The 19,582-nt window shown below is 42.8% G+C and overlaps 1 protein-coding gene across 1 annotated transcript; it reads right to left on the bottom strand.

Moving 5' to 3' along the window:
- Positions 1-5,734: 5,734 nt before the first annotated feature.
- On the bottom strand, positions 5,735-15,580 carry LOC128063215 (cationic amino acid transporter 3-like). Its single transcript, XM_052655855.1, has 11 exons — positions 15,211-15,580; positions 11,528-11,686; positions 8,230-8,416; positions 7,926-8,038; positions 7,548-7,770; positions 7,243-7,382; positions 7,050-7,152; positions 6,672-6,868; positions 6,307-6,473; positions 5,952-6,060; positions 5,735-5,796 (listed from the first exon to the last, which is right to left on the bottom strand). Exons 1-11 carry the CDS (start codon positions 15,578-15,580, stop codon positions 5,735-5,737), a joined length of 1,830 nt encoding a protein of 609 aa, XP_052511815.1.
- Between the last annotated feature and the right edge of the window lie 4,002 nt (positions 15,581-19,582).

Below are 19,582 nucleotides of genomic sequence, written 5' to 3'. Positions count from 1 at the left end.
TGAATAATACTTTGTTATTAGTATATACCATATTTGGTTTATCTATTCCTTGGTCAATGGATATTCGGGTTGCTTTCATGATTTAAATATTATGAATAAAGCTGCTATGAACATGAGTGTACAAATATCTCTTCTAGGGTATGATTTCAATTCTTCTGGGTATATCATCGGAGGTAGAATTGCTGGATCCTAAGGTTCTAAGATTTTTATCTGCTTGTTCCTAAAGGAGATCAGTCCTGGGTGTTCATTGGAAGGACTGATGATGAAGCTGAAACTCCAATACTTTGGCCGCCTGATGTGAAGAGCTAACTCATTTGGAAAGAGCCTGATGCTGGGAAAGATTGAGGGCAGGAGGAGAAGGGGATGACAGAGGACGTTAGGAAGGTTACTTTAAAGGGAAAACATCTGAGACTCAACAGATGCGGAAAGAAGCCTTTTCTGAGTTTCTCTCATCAGACTCAAAGCAGAAAATTCTGGGAATTAAAGTGGTAATAAATTCCTTAGAGGAGAAGCTGCTCCCAAGAGGATGAAGGTGAGTAAAACTGTGACTATAATTCTATACTATGCTTTTATATTTGTAGTAGACAACCCCCTTCAATCTTTGGTGGTTAACTTCACCTGGGGTACTGTTGTTTCATGGTGGAATTACCTTCTGGGATTTTCTCTGTCTTTGTATCAGTACACTTATTTCACTGATCTCACACTCTTTCTGTTCCCTCTTGTGGAATAATTCTTTTTAATAATTTTAAATTGATTGATTAAGCGTGTCTGCCCTGGATCTTGGTTACTGCAGAGTCTTTCCCTCGTTGTTGTGCACGGGCTTCTCATTGCGGTGGCTCCTCCTGTTGCAGAGCACGTGCTTCAGTAGTTCCGGCATGTGGGCTTAGTGGCCCCTGGCATATGGGGTCCTCCCAGACCGGGGACTGAACCTGGGTCCTCTGCCTTCGCAGGCAGATTCTTAACCACTGAACCACCTGGGAAACCTTGTGGGAGAATTCTTAAGCTTTTCTGTCTCTCTGCTCTGACAACCCACCAGGCTGCCTCCTGGAAACCTGTCTCTGGATTTCCAGAAGGTGGCTCTAGAGCTCCAGTCTGTGGGCGCTCTAGGCTAGAGTGGGGACTGGTTTTCTGAGCCTGCTTCTGGTCTACCCGAGCTCCCCAGGATGTTGCAGGGGGAGGGTCCCACAAGGAGCCCCCGAAGAGTAGGGGGAGTTGTGGAACTAGCACTCGGGGTACTGAGGGTTCCTGCGGACGCAGCAGAGAGATTTCCCGGTATAGTGCTCCCAGAGGCATGCGGTTGGACTCCCTGAGAAAAGCAATCCCTTTCATGCCCTTTGACATGTTTTCTGCGTCTTTCCAAATATGTTTCCTCTTCTTCCTCATGGAGGTCCCGGCTCAGATCTCTGGTGCTGCTGTGGACGTCCTTCTAGACGTCTCCTGTGATGTCCTGCAGAACTACGGTAGCTGAACACTCACTTATCACTCCCCTTATCTGTGGGGCAATATTTCCTTGCATGGGGGAGGGGAAAGATTCCCTCACCTCCATCTTTGCTTTGACCAGAATTTTTTTTTTTTTTTTTTGAGTGCCAAAACCTCTTTGCAGGAAAGCTGACTTTCTCTCACACATGAGAATCTGTCAGGGTCAGAACCTGTGTCTCCTGCCTTGACAGGCAGATTTACCACTGTGCCACCTAAGAAGACCCAAATGAAATATTTTTTGACCTCTAGCTATTCTGGGCATTTTTCAGAGAGCTCCTAAAACATCTCAAAGAATGATACTGACCTCATTACAATTAGGCATACTGGCACATATAATTATGTGGGTGCCATCAGCAGATCCATTGGAAGAATGCAGAGCAACCCACTCCAGTATCCTTGCCAGGAGAATCCCATGGACAGAGGAGCCTGTTGGGCTATATAGTCTGTTGGGTCTCAAAGACTCAGACATGACAGAAGTGACTAAGCATACACATGTTGTCAAAAAAGTGATGATAAACCTTCTTAGGTTATATCGGAAGGATAAATGTTATTAATATGTGTTCAAAAAATTATACGAAATTCCTAAAACTCTGATATGTCCCAGTAAATTGTCCGTCACAATTCAGGATATTATCTTAAAAATATGAATGTTACAGAAATAACCAAAATTCTCTCTTCTTTTTCTTTCTTTGATTGTTATTTAACTTTCCATCAACAGAGGCAGATGCCTCAGCTCTGAAATTCCCATCTTACATAGGTTATGGAAGGACTCATCCTGTGTCTTATTTCTCCACTTCTTTGTCAAGCCTTTAGAGGGTTAGAAGGAAGGTTAGGTGACATTTCCAGGTTCACATGGCCAGTAAGGTGCGGAGGCATGGGTGGGGGGAGAGGAATGTGTGACACTGGAAGGTGTCCACGTTGTACCCCTGTCCCTGGTAAGACAGCAGACCCTCTGTCATCTCCCAAACCCCTTCCTCACCTTCTTGCCCTGCTCCCAACCACTCACTGACTTCCTGCGATCTGTGGGGACCACCCATTGAAATAATAGATTCATGGAAGAACACACTCATGATATGCTCTTTCTCCTTCTGCCAACTGTTTTCCCCCCTCATCAATCTATACCAAGAATAATCATTTTAAAAATCTTTCTTTCTGTGAGATGCTTACCTACATCAATCACTTCATGATTTTCATGTGAAAGTGAGATCAGATCAAGGGAAGAGGTTTTCATCTCACAGAACCCTTCACCACCTTCTCCTCATCCCTCTCTTTACTCTTCTCTTCCCAATTTCTCTCTGCATTTTTTTCTCTCCTGTGAAATGATCTAGCCAGCACCAGCTATAGACGTTGTTGTTTAGTCTCTAAGTCGTGTCTGACTCTTTTTCCATCACCTGGACTCTAGCCCTTCAGGCTCCTCTGTCCATGGGATTTTCTAGGCAAGAACACTGGAAACAGTTGCTATCTCCTCCTCCAGGGGATCTTCCCAATTGAGGGACTGAACGTGTCTCCTGCATTGGCAGGTGGATTCTTTACCCTGGAGCCAGGGTAAGACCAGTCATAGATTAGACATGGCCTTAAAGTCTCATTTTCTGTTCCAAATAGTTTAGCAAAATATCATTTTCCCCAACAAATACTGTGGTCTCCCTTTGATAATTACTGGTAAATAAAAAGTTCCCTATCTTGGGTCATGTAAAATATTATATGTACATATGATTCTTTCATTAAATATCTTATAAAATATAACTGAACACTTATTGTATTCCAGACACTGTTTTAGCCACTGGGAAGCAAATGGTGGTCAAAGTGTGAAGAGGTGAAAGCATCTCCTTTCTTTCAAATTCATAATTTGAATTCCTGATCCCCAGGACTTCAAATTGTGACTGCATTTTGTTGGGGGGGGGGGGGCTTAAAGAGCTAATTAAGATTAAATGAGGTCATGAGGATGGGCCTTAACAAAGTATGTCTATACCCATATGTCAAGAGGATATTAGAATGCAGAGAGCATACACAGACACCAAGAGGGGACAGATTTAGCAAATAATATTATAGGACAACTAGATACATTGATTAGATCAACAATGAACCTGAACACATATACTTTAGTACATATATTACCTGTACATCTTCTGTGCACATTTACTATACATCTTTCAATATATACATACACATGTACAAGCATGTGTCATTTTATTGTGCTTTGCAGATGCCGCAGTTTTTGCAAACTGAGAGTTTGTGGCAACTCTGGGTTGTCAGATGACAGCTAGCATTTTTCAGCAATAAAATACTTTAAAGTTAAAGTATGTACATTTTTTAGACAGAATATATAGCACACTGAACAGTGTAGTGTAAACATTAGTTTATATGCACTGGGAAACCAGAGAATTGTGTGACTCTCTTTATTGCCAGTTCTCTTTATTACGGTAGTCTCGAATCAAACCAGGAATATCTCAGAGGCATGCCTGCAGGGTCCTGTTGTGGTTGTTCAGTTGCTAAGTCATGTACAAGTGTTTGTGACCCCCGTGGAATGCAGCACACCAGGCTCCTCTATCCTCCACTATCTCCTGGAGATGTCCATTGAGTCAGTGTTGCTATCTAAACATCTCATTGTCTGTTCCCTCTTCTCCTCCTGCCCTCAGTCTTTCCCAGAATTAGGGTCTTTTCCATTGAGTCAGCTCTGGACATCATGTGGCCAAAATATTGGAGCTTCAACTTCAGCATCAGTCCTTCCAATGAATATTGAGGGTTGATTTCCTTTAGTGTTGACTGGTTTGATCTCCATGCAGTACGAGGGACTCAAAGTCTTCCCCAACACCACAGTTTTCAAAAGCATCAATTCTGCAGTGTTCAGCCTTCTTTATGGCTGAACTCTCACATCCATACATGACTACTGGAAAAACCATAGCTTTGACTAGACAGGCCTTTATCAGCAAAGTAATCTCTCTGCTTTTTAATACTCTGTGTAGGTTTGTCATAGGTTTCTTTTCAAGGAACAACTGTTTTTAAATTTAGGGCTACAGTCACTGTCTGCAGTGATTCTGGAGCCGAAGGAAAGTAAACTTGGCACTGCTTCCACTTTTTCCTCTTCTATTTGCCAGGAAGTGATGGGACCAGCGGCTATGATATTAGTTTTTTGAATGTTGAGTGTTATGCCAACTTTCGCCCTCCTCTTTCACCTTCATCAAGAGGCTCTTTATTTCCTCTTCTCTGTCTGTCATTAGGATGGTATCATCTAAGATTGTTGATACTTCTCCTGGCAATCTTGTTTCCCACTCGTGATTCATCCAGCCCAGCATTTTGCATGATGTACTCTGCATATAAGTTAAATAAGTGGGGAACATCATATAGCCTTAACATACTCCCTTGCCAGTTTTGAACCACCCCACCATTCCGTGTCCGATTCTAACTGTTGCTTCTTGACCTGCATACAGGTTTCTCGGAAAGCAGGTCAGATGGTCTGGTATTCCCATCTCTTTAAGGATATTCCACAGTTTGTTGTGATCCATACAGTCAAAGGCTTTGGCATAGTTAATGAAGCAGAAGTTGATATTTTTCTGGAATTCCCTTGCTTTCTCTGTGATCCAACAAATGTAGGCAATTTGATCTCTGGTTCATCTAACTTTTCTAAAGCCAGCTTGTATCTGGAAGTTCTCAGTTCAGGTACTACTGAAGTCTAGCTTAGGATTTTGAGGATTCCCTTGCTAGGCTGTGAAATGAGCACAGTTGTATGGTAGTTTGACCACTCTTTGGCTTACCCTTCTCGGGATTGGAATGAAAACTGACCTTTTACTTCAAATTTATTGGTGACCTAATATTTAAAGTGTAACTCTTACACAATGTAGGATTACCTATGTTTCCTCTTCAAGTGGACATCTCTGTGCTCATGCTGGAGATGGGAACAAGGAGTTGTTTCTCAGGTGCCAGGTTAACATTTTCTTTCTCCTGCTGTTATATTCTTGTACTTTCTTTGTGAAAATCGGTCTTGCTGCACACTTAAGAAGCATGTATTTTTCCGTATGTACATCATGCTTTGAAAAATGTACTTAAAAATTAGACAACATTAAAGTCACTTTGTCCACTGGCAATAAAGACAGGGCCACAGATGCATACACCTTCACACTCCATAGAGGCTGAAAGTGTTCATGTAGTAGAAGACACCTATATTGTAAGGATTCTACACAACATCTGTGACCTGTAGTTAAGATGACTCAGAAGTTGGGGTGTTTTTGTCAAGAGTCTGGGAGGTGGAGGCTGGTCGTTATCGCTCATCGTTCTCCTCTAAGCTGTGTCGGATCCCGTATCCAAAGTATATGAGAAATCCTAGTAAGGAAATGAGAAAACAAGAAGGATAAGTAGGCACTCTTCCTAGTTGCAAACATTCAATAGGCTTCCTATTATGGTGGCCAAGAAGTTTAGGGTTGCTCAGTTTGGGATCAATCACTCAAGAGGTCTCTTTATGCCAGAGAGCCACTTACCAATCCCATTCCAGATGCCAAATATGACCCAGGTCCCAGAAGTTATCTGCATCATCAAGTAAAGGTTCACGAAGATGCTCACCAGTGGGAGGACAGGCAGAGCAGGGACCTGTGGGCAGAGTCAGTTCATCCCTGAGCACACCCCAGATGCCTGAATGCGAGGCTCTACCCCACGTGGGCAGGAAGACCAGCCTTCAGACTGTGTATCCAGTGCCTACTAGACTGTGCATGTAGAGCACTGAGTGGGATCAGGGCAGAGTCCATTGGCTTTAGCAGTTCCCCTCACTCCCTGGATGCTTAGACCGGGAGGCATGTTCACTCCAGGTGGACAGTTTGGGCACATAAGGGCACTTACCTTAAAATAAAGATGGATGGGGCTCTGGGGCTGCCTCCAGATGATGACTGTGACCCCAATGATGAGCAGCAGCAGCAGCACAGCCACTGGTGTGTAGCCGGAGTCTCCAGAGAACCCCTGACTGGACCACTGGACCAGGATCACGCTCAAGATTATCATCAGGAGAACTACAGGGGTCAAGGTGGAGGAGAACAGGTTCAACTTCAGAAGCTGAAGATGTCAAGACCTTGGGTCACACCTCTCCCCAGGCTGCTCACCTCAGCAAGGGCCCTCATATCACCAAGACTCCTCAATTGACAAAATACACACTCCAATACCATACTGTCAATTTCAGAAAATGACCAAAGAGAAATCCCACTGCTCACCGAGTATTGAGGCACATCCATAGACAATCTGGCCAGATTTCCTAGTGGGGATGGTGCTGATAGGGAACCACAGACTCTTTAGAATGTTTGAGTTTCTTGCTTCAGGTTCAGAGTCCAACGGATGTTCGTCAGGGTCAGGCACTTCAATTTCCTCCTCTGTATTCTCATTCTTGCTTAAATTCTGGTCTGGCTGGTACCTGAATTAGAGGTTTTAAGGAATATTAACAGCAGTCCCTACTCATCCAACATCACACAGCCTATTCCATATGTGTCCTATCTTAAGCAGAGCAGGACTTTTAGAAGATAGCATGAAGGCAGAAGACAGTTACCTCCCAACTAATCTCCAAGACTCCCTACGAAGGTGCAGTGGGGTCTCACCTGAGGACAAGAACAGAAAATGCCACCAGGGAGTAAATGAGCAGGGTCCCACCTGCCAAGAGCTCCAGAAGATCTGTGTACTTGAAGAGTAACGCCATGAGCCCTAGAATGAGCGCACAAACAAGGTGGGAAGGGAGTGAGAAACAGCTGGAAATATGTAAGTTAAAGGTGGGTTTCAATTTTTTTTTTTAACCTGTAAGATTTCCAGCAGACATGATGGCCACGATACGGGTGCCTGTGCGGACATGGATCCGGGTAAGTACCCGGAAAAGGAGCCCGTCCTCTGCCATCTTGTAGATCAAAGGAGGCATTCTGAACATGGCACTATGGAGTCTAGAAGAGAAGATGGAAACATGTAAGGACGTGGAGAAGTGGACAGACTGGGACATCTGCTGTCTTGTCAGCTTAGGATAAGGTGTCTCCCTGTCTTTACTACCAATCCTAAGGGTTGGGAGGTCTGAGCATCTGAGAAAACAGGGAGAAAACCATGGCACTGACCTGGATATAAGATCACAGAGTGTGCCAATAGTCACGAAGTATCTGGCAGGGAGCCACCAACTGTGAAGAATGTCTTGCGGCAAAAGGTCAAGAGGCTCAATCTGGTGGTAGGGCACAATCAGGGTGAGTGCCGCTGAGACACAGGAGTAAGCCAAAAAGCAGATGAAGATTGTGATCACGATGCTCCAGGGGATGGAACGATGAGGATTTATAGCTTCTACCCCTGCAGAAAGGGAAGAAGTGTTGGGTCAGGAAAACACTCTCGGGTGAAATCACAAAATCCCCTTCCTTTTTGCACTCAACAATCAGGTTTCCCCTTAGCCAGGGGCAGCCAGTCTGTTCCCAAACCCCAGATGGGACACACAGTGGCCATGTTACCTTTAGTGGCAATGCCGTCAACACCAAAATAATAGAAGAAACATGTAGCTGTTCCCTGGAGAATCCCTTCAAAGCCAAAAGGTGCAAACCCTCCAGAACCCTGGGGGCCCAAGCTACGGTGAGAGAAGGAGAGAAAAAGAATGCGGGTGAGGTGTGTTCTGCCATCTCTACTGAGCTTCTCCCTTCATACCTCAAGTCCTGGGCTCCAGGACTCGCTTCATCTGGATCCATCAGCCCAGATATCTTTAGTCCACACCATACCAGCTCTGCATGCTCTTCACCCATATATTATGGCCAATATTACCCTCCCAAGCCATAGATGTCTCTGGATCCAGATATGTTCAGTTTGTAGTCCTGTTCTGTGAGCTTCCAGTTACGCAGATCTCCCTTAACGAAGCCAGTGATGATAATGAAGATGAGAACCAAAAGGTTGATAACTCTGGATATTTTGGTAACCAGGATTGACTCACGAGCTCCCAGAGCCACTATTCCTGTGGGAAAGATGTAATATGTATAAAGATGTAAGATGTATAACTCAAACTATTGGTACATTTATAGATACATTGGTCATGAAAACACCCTTTTTCAATAACACAAGAGATGACTCCTCACTTGGACATCACCAGAAGTTCAATACTGAAATCAGATTTATTATAGTTTTTGTAGCTGAAGATGGAGAGGCTCTATACAGTCAGAAAAAGCAAGACCTGGCACTGACTGTAGCTCACACCATCAGTTCCTTAATGCAAAATTCAGGCTTCAACTGAAGAAAGTAGGGAAAACTACTAGACCATTCAGGTATGACCTAAATAAAAATCCATTATAATTATACAATGGAGGTGACAAATAGACTCAAGGAATTAGATCCGGTAGGCAGACTGCCTGAAGAACTAGGGACAGAGATTCCTAACACTGTACATGAGGCAGTGACCAAAACCATCCCCAAGGAAAAGAAATGCAAAAAGGCAAAATGGGGGTCTGAGGAGGCTTTACAAATAGGTGAGGGAAGATGAGAAGTGAAAGACAAAGGAGAAAGGGAAAGATATAACCAGCTGAATGATATAACCAGAATTCCAGAGAATAGCAGGGGGAGACAAGAAAGCCATCTTAAGTGAACAATCAAAGAAATAGAGGAAAATAGTAGAGTGGGAAAGACTAGAGATCTCTTCAAGAAAATTGGAGATATTAAGGGAACATTTCATGAAAGGATGGGCACGATATAGGACACAAATGATAAGGGACTAACAGAAGCAGAAGAGATTAAGAAGAGGTGGCAAGAATACCCAGAACTATACAAAAAAAGGTCTCAATGGCCTGGATAACCAAGATGGTGTGGTCATTCATCTAGAACCAGACATCCTGGAGTGTGAAGTCAAGTGGGTCTTAGGAAGAAATACTACAACAAAGCTAGTGAAGGTGATGGAATTCCAGCTGAGCTATTTCAAATCTTAAAAGATGATGCTGCGAAAGTGTTGTATTCAATACGTGAGCAAACTTGGGAAACTCAACAGTAGCTTCAGGACTTCTAGGTCAGTTTTCATTCCAATCCAAAGAAGGGCAATGCCAAAGAATGTTCAAACTACTGTACAATTGCACTCATTTCCCATGCTAGCAAGGTTATGCTCAAAATCCTTCAAGCTATGCTTCAGCAATATGGGAACCAAGAACTTTCAGATGTACAACAGAGTTAAGAAAATGCAGAGGGCCAGAGATCAAATTGCCAACGTTCATTGAATCACAGAGAAAGTGGGAGGAAATACCAGTAAATCATATACTTCTGCTTCATTTGATTACACTAAAGCCTTTGACTGTATGGATCACAATAAACTTTGAAAAATTCTTAAAGAGATAAGAATACCAGACCACGTTACCTGTCTCCTAAGAAATCTATGCAGGTCAAGAAGCAACAGTCAGATGCAGACATAGAATCATGGACTGGTTCCAAATTGGAAGAGGAGTGCATCAAGGCTGTATATTGTCACCCTGCTTATTTAACTTGCATGCAGAGTACATCATGCAAAATGACAAGCTGGATGAAGCACAAGCTGGAATCAAGATTTCCAGGAGAAATATCAACAATCTCAGATATGCAGATGATACCACCTTAATGGCAGAAAATGAACAGAACAAAAGAGCCTCTTGATGAAAGTGAAAGAGGAGAGTGAAAAACCTGGCTTAAAACTCTATATTCAAAAAGTTAAGACCATAGCATCTGGTCCCATCACTTCCTGGCAAATAGAAGAGGGAAAAGTGGAAGCAGTGACAGATTTTCTTTTTTTGGTCTCCAAAATCACTCCAGATGGTGACTGCAGCCATGAAATCAAAAGACACTTGCTTCTTGGAAGGAAAGCTATGGCAAACCTAGATAGCATATTAAAAAGCAGAAACATCACTTTGCCCACAAAGGTCTGCATAGTCAAAGCTATGGTTTTTCCAGTAATCATGTACAGATGTGAGAGTTGGACCATAAGAAGGCTGAGCACCAAATAATTGATGCTTTAAAATTACGCTAGAGATGACTATTGAGAGTCCCTTGGACAGCAAGGGGAACAAACCAATCAATCCTAAAGGAAATCAACCCTGAATACTCATTGGAAGGACTGATGCTGAAGCTCTGATACTTTGGCCACCTGATGGACAGAACTGACTCATTGGAAAAGATTCTGATGCTGGGTAAGATTGAGAGCAGCAGAAGAGGGTGACAGAGAATGAAAGGGTTTCATATCATCACTGATCAATGGACATAAATTTGAGCAAACTCCAGGAGATAGTGGAGGACAGAGGAGCTTGGCATACATAATCCACGGGTTTGCAAAGACTTGGATATGACTTAGTGACTGAACAAAAACAGGAAGCAGGGAAATAGTTGCTCAGGGCTGGCAGTTGGTGGCGGTGGACAAACAGACAGTGACTGCTCAGTGGGTACAGAGGTGTCGAACATGTTTGGAACTAGGTGGAGGTGATGGTTGCCCAACATTACAGATGTGCTTAATGCTACTGAACTGTACACTTTAAGATGGTTAATTATTGTGGCAATCTTCTCAGAATACATGTCTAACAAACCAAGATGTACACCTTAATCTTACACAATGTTGTATGTCAGTTATATTTGACTGAAGCTGGGAAAAATCACAAAGTGGTTAATTTTATGCTATGTGAACTTCCTCTCAATTAAAAAAAAAAATCTTTGGCCTCAGTACAAAGGAAGACTTGTTGGTCTAAGTAAGTGATTCTCAGCTTGGGGTAATTTTATTCCCCAAGGGACATTGGCAACTGTCTGGAGACACCCTGATTGCCACAGTTGGGGGTGGGTGGATGTCACTGGTATCTAGTGAGCAAAGGCCAAGGACGATACTCAACACTCAATAATGATTAAAAAAAGAATTTAAAATTCACAGAACAGTCCCTTTACACCAAAGAATGATAAGCCCAAATTGTCAACAGTGCCAAGGGTGGAAAACAATGGTCTATGTCTTAGCTTCTGTCTCAAGACCTTTCTTTCTATTTCTAATCCCCCACCATTCTGCCACATCAAGACTTTCCTACACCAGCTCCCACACCACACCCCACTCTTCCCATCCTGTTGTTGAGCCCTGTGTCACCTGTCATCAGCAGTACCAGGCCCAGCGCAAAAAAGTCTGCATATGTGGCCAGGGAGTAAGGCAGGGGCAGAGAGAAAGTTTCCTGTAATGCCTGAGAGATGTGATTCCCAATCAGGCTGTCAAAGATGTAACTCGAGGCCCTGGCCGAGATGGCGGTACCTGCAGAGGCAGAAGAAGGAGGGTTCATTGAAAAGCAAAAATTAATGTGCCATAGGATCTAAAAACACAGATAAAGTACCTGTATATACAAAAAGCCTAAATATACACAAATACTTGTATATACAAATACCTGTTACAAAATACAAAATATCATAGAGTTTCTTTTCATGGGTTGGGCAGAGTAGACCCAAATGATTCACCAAAATGTCAGGTGCTTTAGTATGTTAGGAGAAGATCAAAGTTATACAAGAAAAGAAGACACATCAGTGGGACTGGGAGGGCTGGGATAAGGCATGGAATTTATTTATTTTTTTCTTTTCTTTTTTAACTTTTATTTTTACTTTATTTTACTTTATAATACTCTATTGGTTTTGCCATACATTGACATGAATCCGCCACGGGTGTACATGAGTTCCCAATCCTGAACGCCCCATCCCACCTCCCACCCCATATCATCTCTCTGGAGCATCCCTGTGCACCAGCCCCAAGCATCCTGTATCCTGTATCGAACATAGACTGGTGATTCGTTTCTTACATGATAGTATACATGTTTCAGTGCCATTCTCCCAAATCATCCCACCCTCTCCCTCTCCCTCAGAGTCCAAAAGTCCGTTCTATACATCTGTGTCTCTTTTGGTGTCTCACATACAGGGTTATCATTACCATTTTTCTAAATTCCATATATATTGTATTAGTATACTGTATTGGTGTTTTTCTTTCTGGCTTACTTCACTCTGTATAATCGGCTCCAGTTTCATCCATCTCATTAGAACTGATTCAATTGTATTCTTTTTAATGGCTGAGTGTACCACAGCTTTCTTATCCATTCATCTGCCGATGGACATCTAGGTTGTTTCCATGCCCTGGCTATTATAAACAGTGCTGCAATGAACATTGGGGTACATGTGTCTCTTTCAATTCTGGTTTCCTCGGTGTGTATGCCCAGCAGTGGGATTGCTGGGTCATATGGCAGTTCTATTTGAATTTTTTAAGGAATCTCCACACTGTTCTCCATAGTGGCTGTACTAGTTTGCATTCCCACCAACAGTGTAGGAGCGTTCCCTTTTCTCCACACCCTCTCCAGCATTTATTGCTTGCAGACTTTTGGATTTCAGCCATTCTGACTGGTGTGAAATGGTACCTCATTGTGGTCTTGATTTGCATTTCTCTAATAATGAGTGATGTTGAGCATCTTTTCATGTGTTTGTTAGCCATCCGTATGTCTTCTTTGGAGAAATGTCTATTTAGTTCTTTGGCCCATTTTTTGATTGGGTCGTTTATTATTCTGGAATTGAGCCGCATAAGTTGCTTGTATATTTTTGAGATTAGTTGTTTGTCAGTTGCTTCATTTGCTATTATTTTCTCCCATTCAGAAGGCTGTCTTTTCACCTTGCTTAGTTTCCTTTGTTGTGCAGAAGCTTTTAATTTTAATTAGATCCCATTTGTTTATTTTATTTTATTTTTAAATTTATTTTTTATTTTTTTTAAATTTTAAAATCTTTAATTCTTACATGTGTTCCCAAACATGAACCCCCCTCCCACCTCCCTCCCCATAACATCTCAGTGGGTCATCCCCATGCACCAACCCCAAGCATGCTGTATCCTGCGTCAGACATAGACTGGCGATTGAATTCTTACATGATAGTATACATGATAGAATGCCATTCTCCCAAATCATCCCACCCTCTCCCTCTCCCTCTGAGTCCAAAAGTCCGTTATACACAGCTGTGTCTTTTTTCCTGTCTTGCATACAGGGTCGTCATTGCCATCTTTCTAAATTCCATATATATGTGTTAGTATACTGTATTGGTGTTTTTCTTTGTGGCTTACTTCACTCTGTATAATCGGCTCCAGTTTCATCCATCTCATCAGAACTGATTCAAATGAATTCTTTTTAACGGCTGAGTAATACTCCATTGTGTATATGTACCACAGCTTTCTTATCCATTCATCTGCTGATGGACATCTAGGTTGTTTCCATGTCCTGGCTATTATAAACAGTGCTGCGATGAACATACACATGAAAAGATGCTCAACATCACTCATTATCAGAGAAATGCAAATCAAAACCACAATGAGGTACCACTTCACACCAGTCAGAATGGCTGCGATCCAAAAATCTGCAAGCAATAAATGCTGGAGAGGGTGTGGAGAAAAGGGAACCCTCCTACACTGTTGGTGGGAATGCAAACTAGTACAGCCACTATGGAGAACAGTGTGGAGATTCCTTAAAAAATTGAAATAGAACTACCATTTGTTTATTTTAGCTTTTATTTCCAGTATTCTGGGAGGTGGATCATAGAGGATCCTACTGTGATTTATGTCGGAGAGTGTTTTGCCTATGTTCTCCTCTAGGAGTTTTATAGTTTCTGGTCTTACGTTTAGATCTTTAATCCATTTTGCGTTTACTTTTGTGTGCAGTGTTAGAAAGTGATCTAGTTTCATTCTTTTACAAGTGGTTGACCAGTTTTCCCAGCACCACTTGTTAAAGAGATTCTCTTTATTCCATTGTATATTCTTGCCTCCTTTGTCGAAGATAAGGTGTCCATAGGTGTGTGGATTTATCTCTGGGCTTTCTATTTTGTTCCATTGATCTATTTTTCTGTCTTTGTGCCAGTACCATACTGTCTTGATGACTGTGGCTTTGTAGTAGAGCCTGAAGTCCGGCAAGTTGATTCCTCCAGTTCCATTCTTCTTTCTGAGGATTGCTTTGGCTATTCGAGGTTTTTGTATTTCCATACAAATCTTGAAATTATTTGTTCTAGTTCTGTGAAAAATACCGCTGGTAGCTTGATAGGGATTGCATTGAATTTGTAGATTGCTTTGGGGTCATATACTCATTTTCACTATATTGATTCTTCTGATCCATGAACATGGTATATTTCTCCATCTATTAGTGTCCTCTTTGATTTCTTTCATCAGTGTTTTATAGTCTTCTATATATAGGTCTTCAGTTTCTTTAGGTAGATATATTCCTAAGTATTTTATTCTCTCACTGTTTGCAGATGACCTGATCCTCTACATAGAAAACCCGAAAGACTCCACCAGAAAATTACTAGAGCTAATCAATGAATATAGTAAAGTTGCAGGATATAAAATCAACACACAGAAATCCCTTGCATTCCTATACACTAATAATGAGAAAGTAGAAAAAGAAATTAAGGAAAAAATTCCATTCACCATTGCAACGAAAAGGCATGGAATTTAAAATCAAGTGGTAAAGGAAAATCCCAGGAAGGCAATAACTGAGGAAAGATTTCACTATGGTGAGGGGATGAGCCTGTGGGACGAGCCTCCCTCTCAACCATTTCCTACAGTTCCCTTTCCTTCTGGGTTCATGGTCCATCATTTAAGGACACAGGATAGAATCAAGTTGACTGCAGCTGTGGGGTCTTCCTGACACTGTTATCAACCTCCCAGCACAAGGTCAAGAATAAAGTGCTCATTAATGACTGAGAACCCAATCTTCCAACATAGTTTCCCCAATTTTAAGCCCCACACCATTCGCTGGCCCATCGCCTCACCTGTGACGAAGGGAAGTATGGAGTTCCAGCCGATGACGAAGGCATAGAGTTGACCCATCATGACATAGCTATAGAGGTATGCAGAACCAGAGCGTGGTACCCAGGCCCCAAATTCGGCATAGCAGAGTCCAGATAACATAGAAAACAGGGCAGCCACCAAGAGCGAGATGATGATTGCTGGTCCAGCTATGTACTTGGCCAGTCCACCAGTCACAATGTACATGACAGCCATCAGCATTCCGCCCACACCCCAGATCACCAGGTTTAGGATGTTCAGATGAGCCACGGGTCTCTCAGACTCATCTATGGGTTCCAGCGGCCGCTTGCGGATAAGCTTCTGACCAAACTGGCGAACAAACTGAAGCAACATCCTAGACGTAGTTGAGGAGGCTGCAGTCTGCTGAGAAAAGAAGACATAAAGCTGTTAACAATGTCCATCCGCCCTTGGCAGTGGGGGTCCAGTTCTATGGAGTATGGAAGTGATGGGGAAAGGACACATGGGCAAGCTCTCCATCTCTGAGATTTGGTTTCTACGTTCATAGAGAAGACTTCTAATTTACCTCAAAGTTACTGGAAAGTTTGCTTGAAAAGAAGTGAGATGGAGTGGATTATGTCTCCCCAAATGTGCCCCTTTGACAGGTAAATTTTTTTGAGCTAAATTTTATTAAGACCAATTAGACTCAGGAGAAGCTCTTTACCTCTCCCTTAACTGTTCAAAATAACACAGATTAGGGGACCTATGCCAATTACCTATTACCTATTATCGCAGAGAAGTTTTAATCTCAGAAAGACTTACCTGCTTGGAGAGGACAAACATTTGTTCACCAGGCACTTGCTCTTCTCATCCTTCTGTGCATGGCCTTCCTCCCATTTGAAGGCCCAGATCCCCACACCTTTCTCCTTAACTCAGGGGCTCGTATAAGCCTAAATTGTCTGACAGTCTTTGAGCCTCAAAAGATTTTATGGGGCTCCTGTACATATTAAACTAACTGTGTTCATCTGTCTTATGTCAACTGAATTGTTAGCCCAGCTGAAGAATCTAGAAAGCCAAGTCTTCTGCCCCTACAGAAGAAAAGCTTCCAACACAGAGCCTGGCACACCATAGGTGCTTAATTGGTATAAGTTGGATGGATAAGAATGCTGATTTTTGAATGGAAATCAACCCCCTGCTTGTCTGATTTTGCTGAAACTACATTTCATCTTTTTTCTCCTTTCCCCTGCATAACAGGGCAAATTATCATCATTATTCCCTCCCATCTTTGATACAGGTGAAGTGAGTCTTTTAGGGGCTTGCTGAGCAGAGTGCTCAGACTCTGCACTTTTCTTCACCAAGGATTCTGAAACCTGGACGCTTTCTGTTTCATTGTTTGCAGAGTGACATGGAATAAGAACTCTGCTCTGAGGTGGAATGAGGTGACATTTGAGGGGAGGCACAGACTCTAGCCCAGCTCAGTCAGAGCATCAAACTAGAGTGGCCTCCCAACTGCCTGGAGGGAGGGGAGACTAACGTTCATTCTAAATCAGAAATGACAGGACTGTTTCCTGCTGCTTTGGGGCATGAAATGTCTCCTCACTACATTGCTCTGCAAGACTAGGCTGACCCAGTGACCACCAGTTATTGTGAGGGGGGCTTCCACCCCTGATACTCCAAAGTCCAAGTTTAACATTTTGATTAAGAGCAAGCATTCTAAGAGCCAGGAAACTATGAAGAGAACCTTGGTTCTGCAAACACTGCGGCACTCTAGAACAAGTCATATGCTTCTCTGGACTGTGTTTTCTTCTTGCTCAAATGCTGCTGCTGAACCTCCTGCACTGTCAGTAGCAATGTAAAATGGGGCAGCAGCTATGGATGCAGTACTTTGCTTCCTCAAAACTGAAAAATACATTTTCCATGTGATCCAGTCATGCCGTGTTGGGTGTATACCCCAAAGAGTTGACAATAGGGTTCAAAAACATATTTGTACACCTGTGTTCCTTAGCAGCATTATTCACAATAGCTGAAAGTTGGAAGCAACCCAGATGTCCATCCATGAAGGAATGGATAAAAACAATGTGGCAGTACATACAGTGGAATATTATTCAGCCTTAAACAGATAGGAAATTCTTTTTTTCAAATATACTTTCTAAAATTTATTTTTCATTGGCAGATGATTGCTTTGCACTGTTGTGTTGGTTTCTGCCATACATCAACATGAATCAGCCATAGGCATGCATATGTCCCCTCCCTCTTGACCCCTCCCATCCCCCTACTCCATCCCACCCTTCTAGGTTGTCACAGAGCACCGGGTTGAGCTCCCTGTATTACATAGCAAATTCCTACTGGTGATCTCTTTTACATATGGTAGTATATATGTTTCAATGCCACTCTCTCAATTCATCCCACCATCTCCCTCCCCCTCTGTGTCCACAAGTCTGTTCTCTAAAAGAGACAGGAAATTCTGATGTATGCTATAATGTGGAGGAACACTGAGGACATTATGCTTAGTGACATAATCCAGTCATAAAAAAACATGCTATGATTCCATGTCCATGAAGTACTGAGAGGAGTCACCTTCCTAAAGTAGAATGGTGGTTTGCAGGGACTCGAATGAATGGTGAAACTGGGAGTTACTGTTAAACGGAGACCCAGTTTTAGTTTTCTTCTTAGGAAAGAAGAGAAAAAAAGAGGTGAAAAGGGTTCTTTAAGATTGGTAGCACAACAATATAAATATACCTAACATCACTGAACTGTATACTTAAAAATGGTTAAGATGGCAAATATTAAGCTATATGTAATTTACCACCATATTTAAAAATTACTGCCAATAAGAAGAAATAGAGCTAACTTCACACAGTTGCAGGGTTAGCAAACCAATGGTGACTTAATATAAATCACCACAGAGCCCTCCTCTGAAGACACCAAAATCTACCGATGCTCAAGATCCTTACAGTCACTGGGGCATCCACAGAGGAGGAACCTGCAGAATCAGAGGGTCAGCACTACACAGGAGACTGACATCAGTGGTCCTCACACCATAAACCCTGTTCCAGGGGAATCTTTGATGTTGTTTGAGCACCAGTCAAAAAAAAAAAAAAAAAGGTCTTAGAATCTCCATGGTCTGATCCAACCCCCTGCATCACCAATTCCCACATAAACCTGACAACTTCCAGCTCCTGTTTTCATCTGGAAAATGGGTCTCTCCACCCTCAGTCAGGAGCCAGGCTGACCACTTCCACTCAGGGATTGCAGAGGTCTCTTTGGGAGGATGAGAACTCAGGACCCAGTCTCCTACAGAAGAGGGTGACCCAAGACTTACTGGATCCTTGGAGCAGAGCCTGGAGCACTGGATCAGTCAGGGAGGCTGAGGTTAAGTCATGCAGGACTGGAGCTGAGACATCTCTAAGGACCAAAGTGGGGAGTCCTGAGCACAGAAGACTGCTGTTACCCTCTGCGTTGTTAGGGTGGAGATGAAGCTGGATGGGCGGGGAGCATTTGCCATGTAGCTATCAGCCTTGACCCTTCTGTGGTTACTCTCAGGGAGCGGTTCTGAGAGGGTTTTTTTTGTTTTTTTTTTTAATTTTATGTTAATACTCATAACATGAAATTGACCATTTTAACCATCTTTAAGTGTCCAAGAGGACTTCCCTGCTGGTCATATGGTAGAATGTCTAACTACAATGCAGGAGACCCATGTTCAATCTCTGGGTTGGGAAAATCCTCTGGAGAAGAAAATGGCAACCCAGTCCAGTACTCTTGCCTGGATGGAGGAGCCTGGTAGGCTACAGTCCAAGGGGTCACAAAGAGTTGGACATAACTGAGCGACTTCACTTTCACTTTCAAGTGTCCATGTCAGTAGAAATAAATACGTATGCATTTTTTGCAACCAAACTCCAGAACTTTTTTCACCTTGCAATATATGAACTCTGTGCCCATTCAACAACAATCCTGCCTTCCTCCTTTCTGAGTCCCTGGCAATCTTTGTCCTACTTTCTCTAAATTTGAGCTCTCCAGGTGCCTCATTTCAGTGGAATCAAACATTATTTATCCCTTCCTCAGGCTTATTTTGCTTAGTAGAATGTGTACTAGATCCCTCTATATTGTAGCATGGGTTATATTCCTCTCCTTTTTAAATGGTGAATAATACTCTAGTACAGAGAAGACAATGGCACCCCACTCCAGTACTCTTGCTTGGAAAATCCCATGGATGGAGGAGCCTGGTGGGCTCCAGTCCATGGTGTCGCTAAGAGTAGGACACGACTGAACGACTTAACTTTCACTTTTCACTTTCATGCATTGGAAAAGGAAATGGCAACCCACTCCAGTGTTCTTGCCTGGAGAATCCCAGGGACGGGGGAGCCTGGTGGGCTGCCATCCATGGGGTCTCACAAAGTC

This window comes from Budorcas taxicolor, chromosome 18 (genome assembly GCF_023091745.1).
Source record: "Budorcas taxicolor isolate Tak-1 chromosome 18, Takin1.1, whole genome shotgun sequence".
Taxonomy (NCBI): Eukaryota; Metazoa; Chordata; class Mammalia; order Artiodactyla; family Bovidae; genus Budorcas; species Budorcas taxicolor.
This window is presented reverse-complemented; position numbering and strand designations above follow the sequence as displayed.

What these genes read in the sequence shown, in the direction of transcription:
- LOC128063215 (XM_052655855.1), bottom strand. Translation starts at nt 15,580, where the DNA reads ATGTTGCTTCAGTTTGTTCGCCAGTTTGGTCAGAAGCTTATCCGCAAG. An exon ending in GACATCTATGGCTTGGGAGG is followed by an intron (nt 8,039 to 8,229) that starts GTAATATTGGCC and finishes CTCTCACCGTAG; the next exon opens with CTTGGGCCCCCAGGGTTCTG. An exon ending in TGACGGCATTGCCACTAAAG is followed by an intron (nt 7,771 to 7,925) that starts GTAACATGGCCA and finishes CCCTTTCTGCAG; the next exon opens with GGGTAGAAGCTATAAATCCT.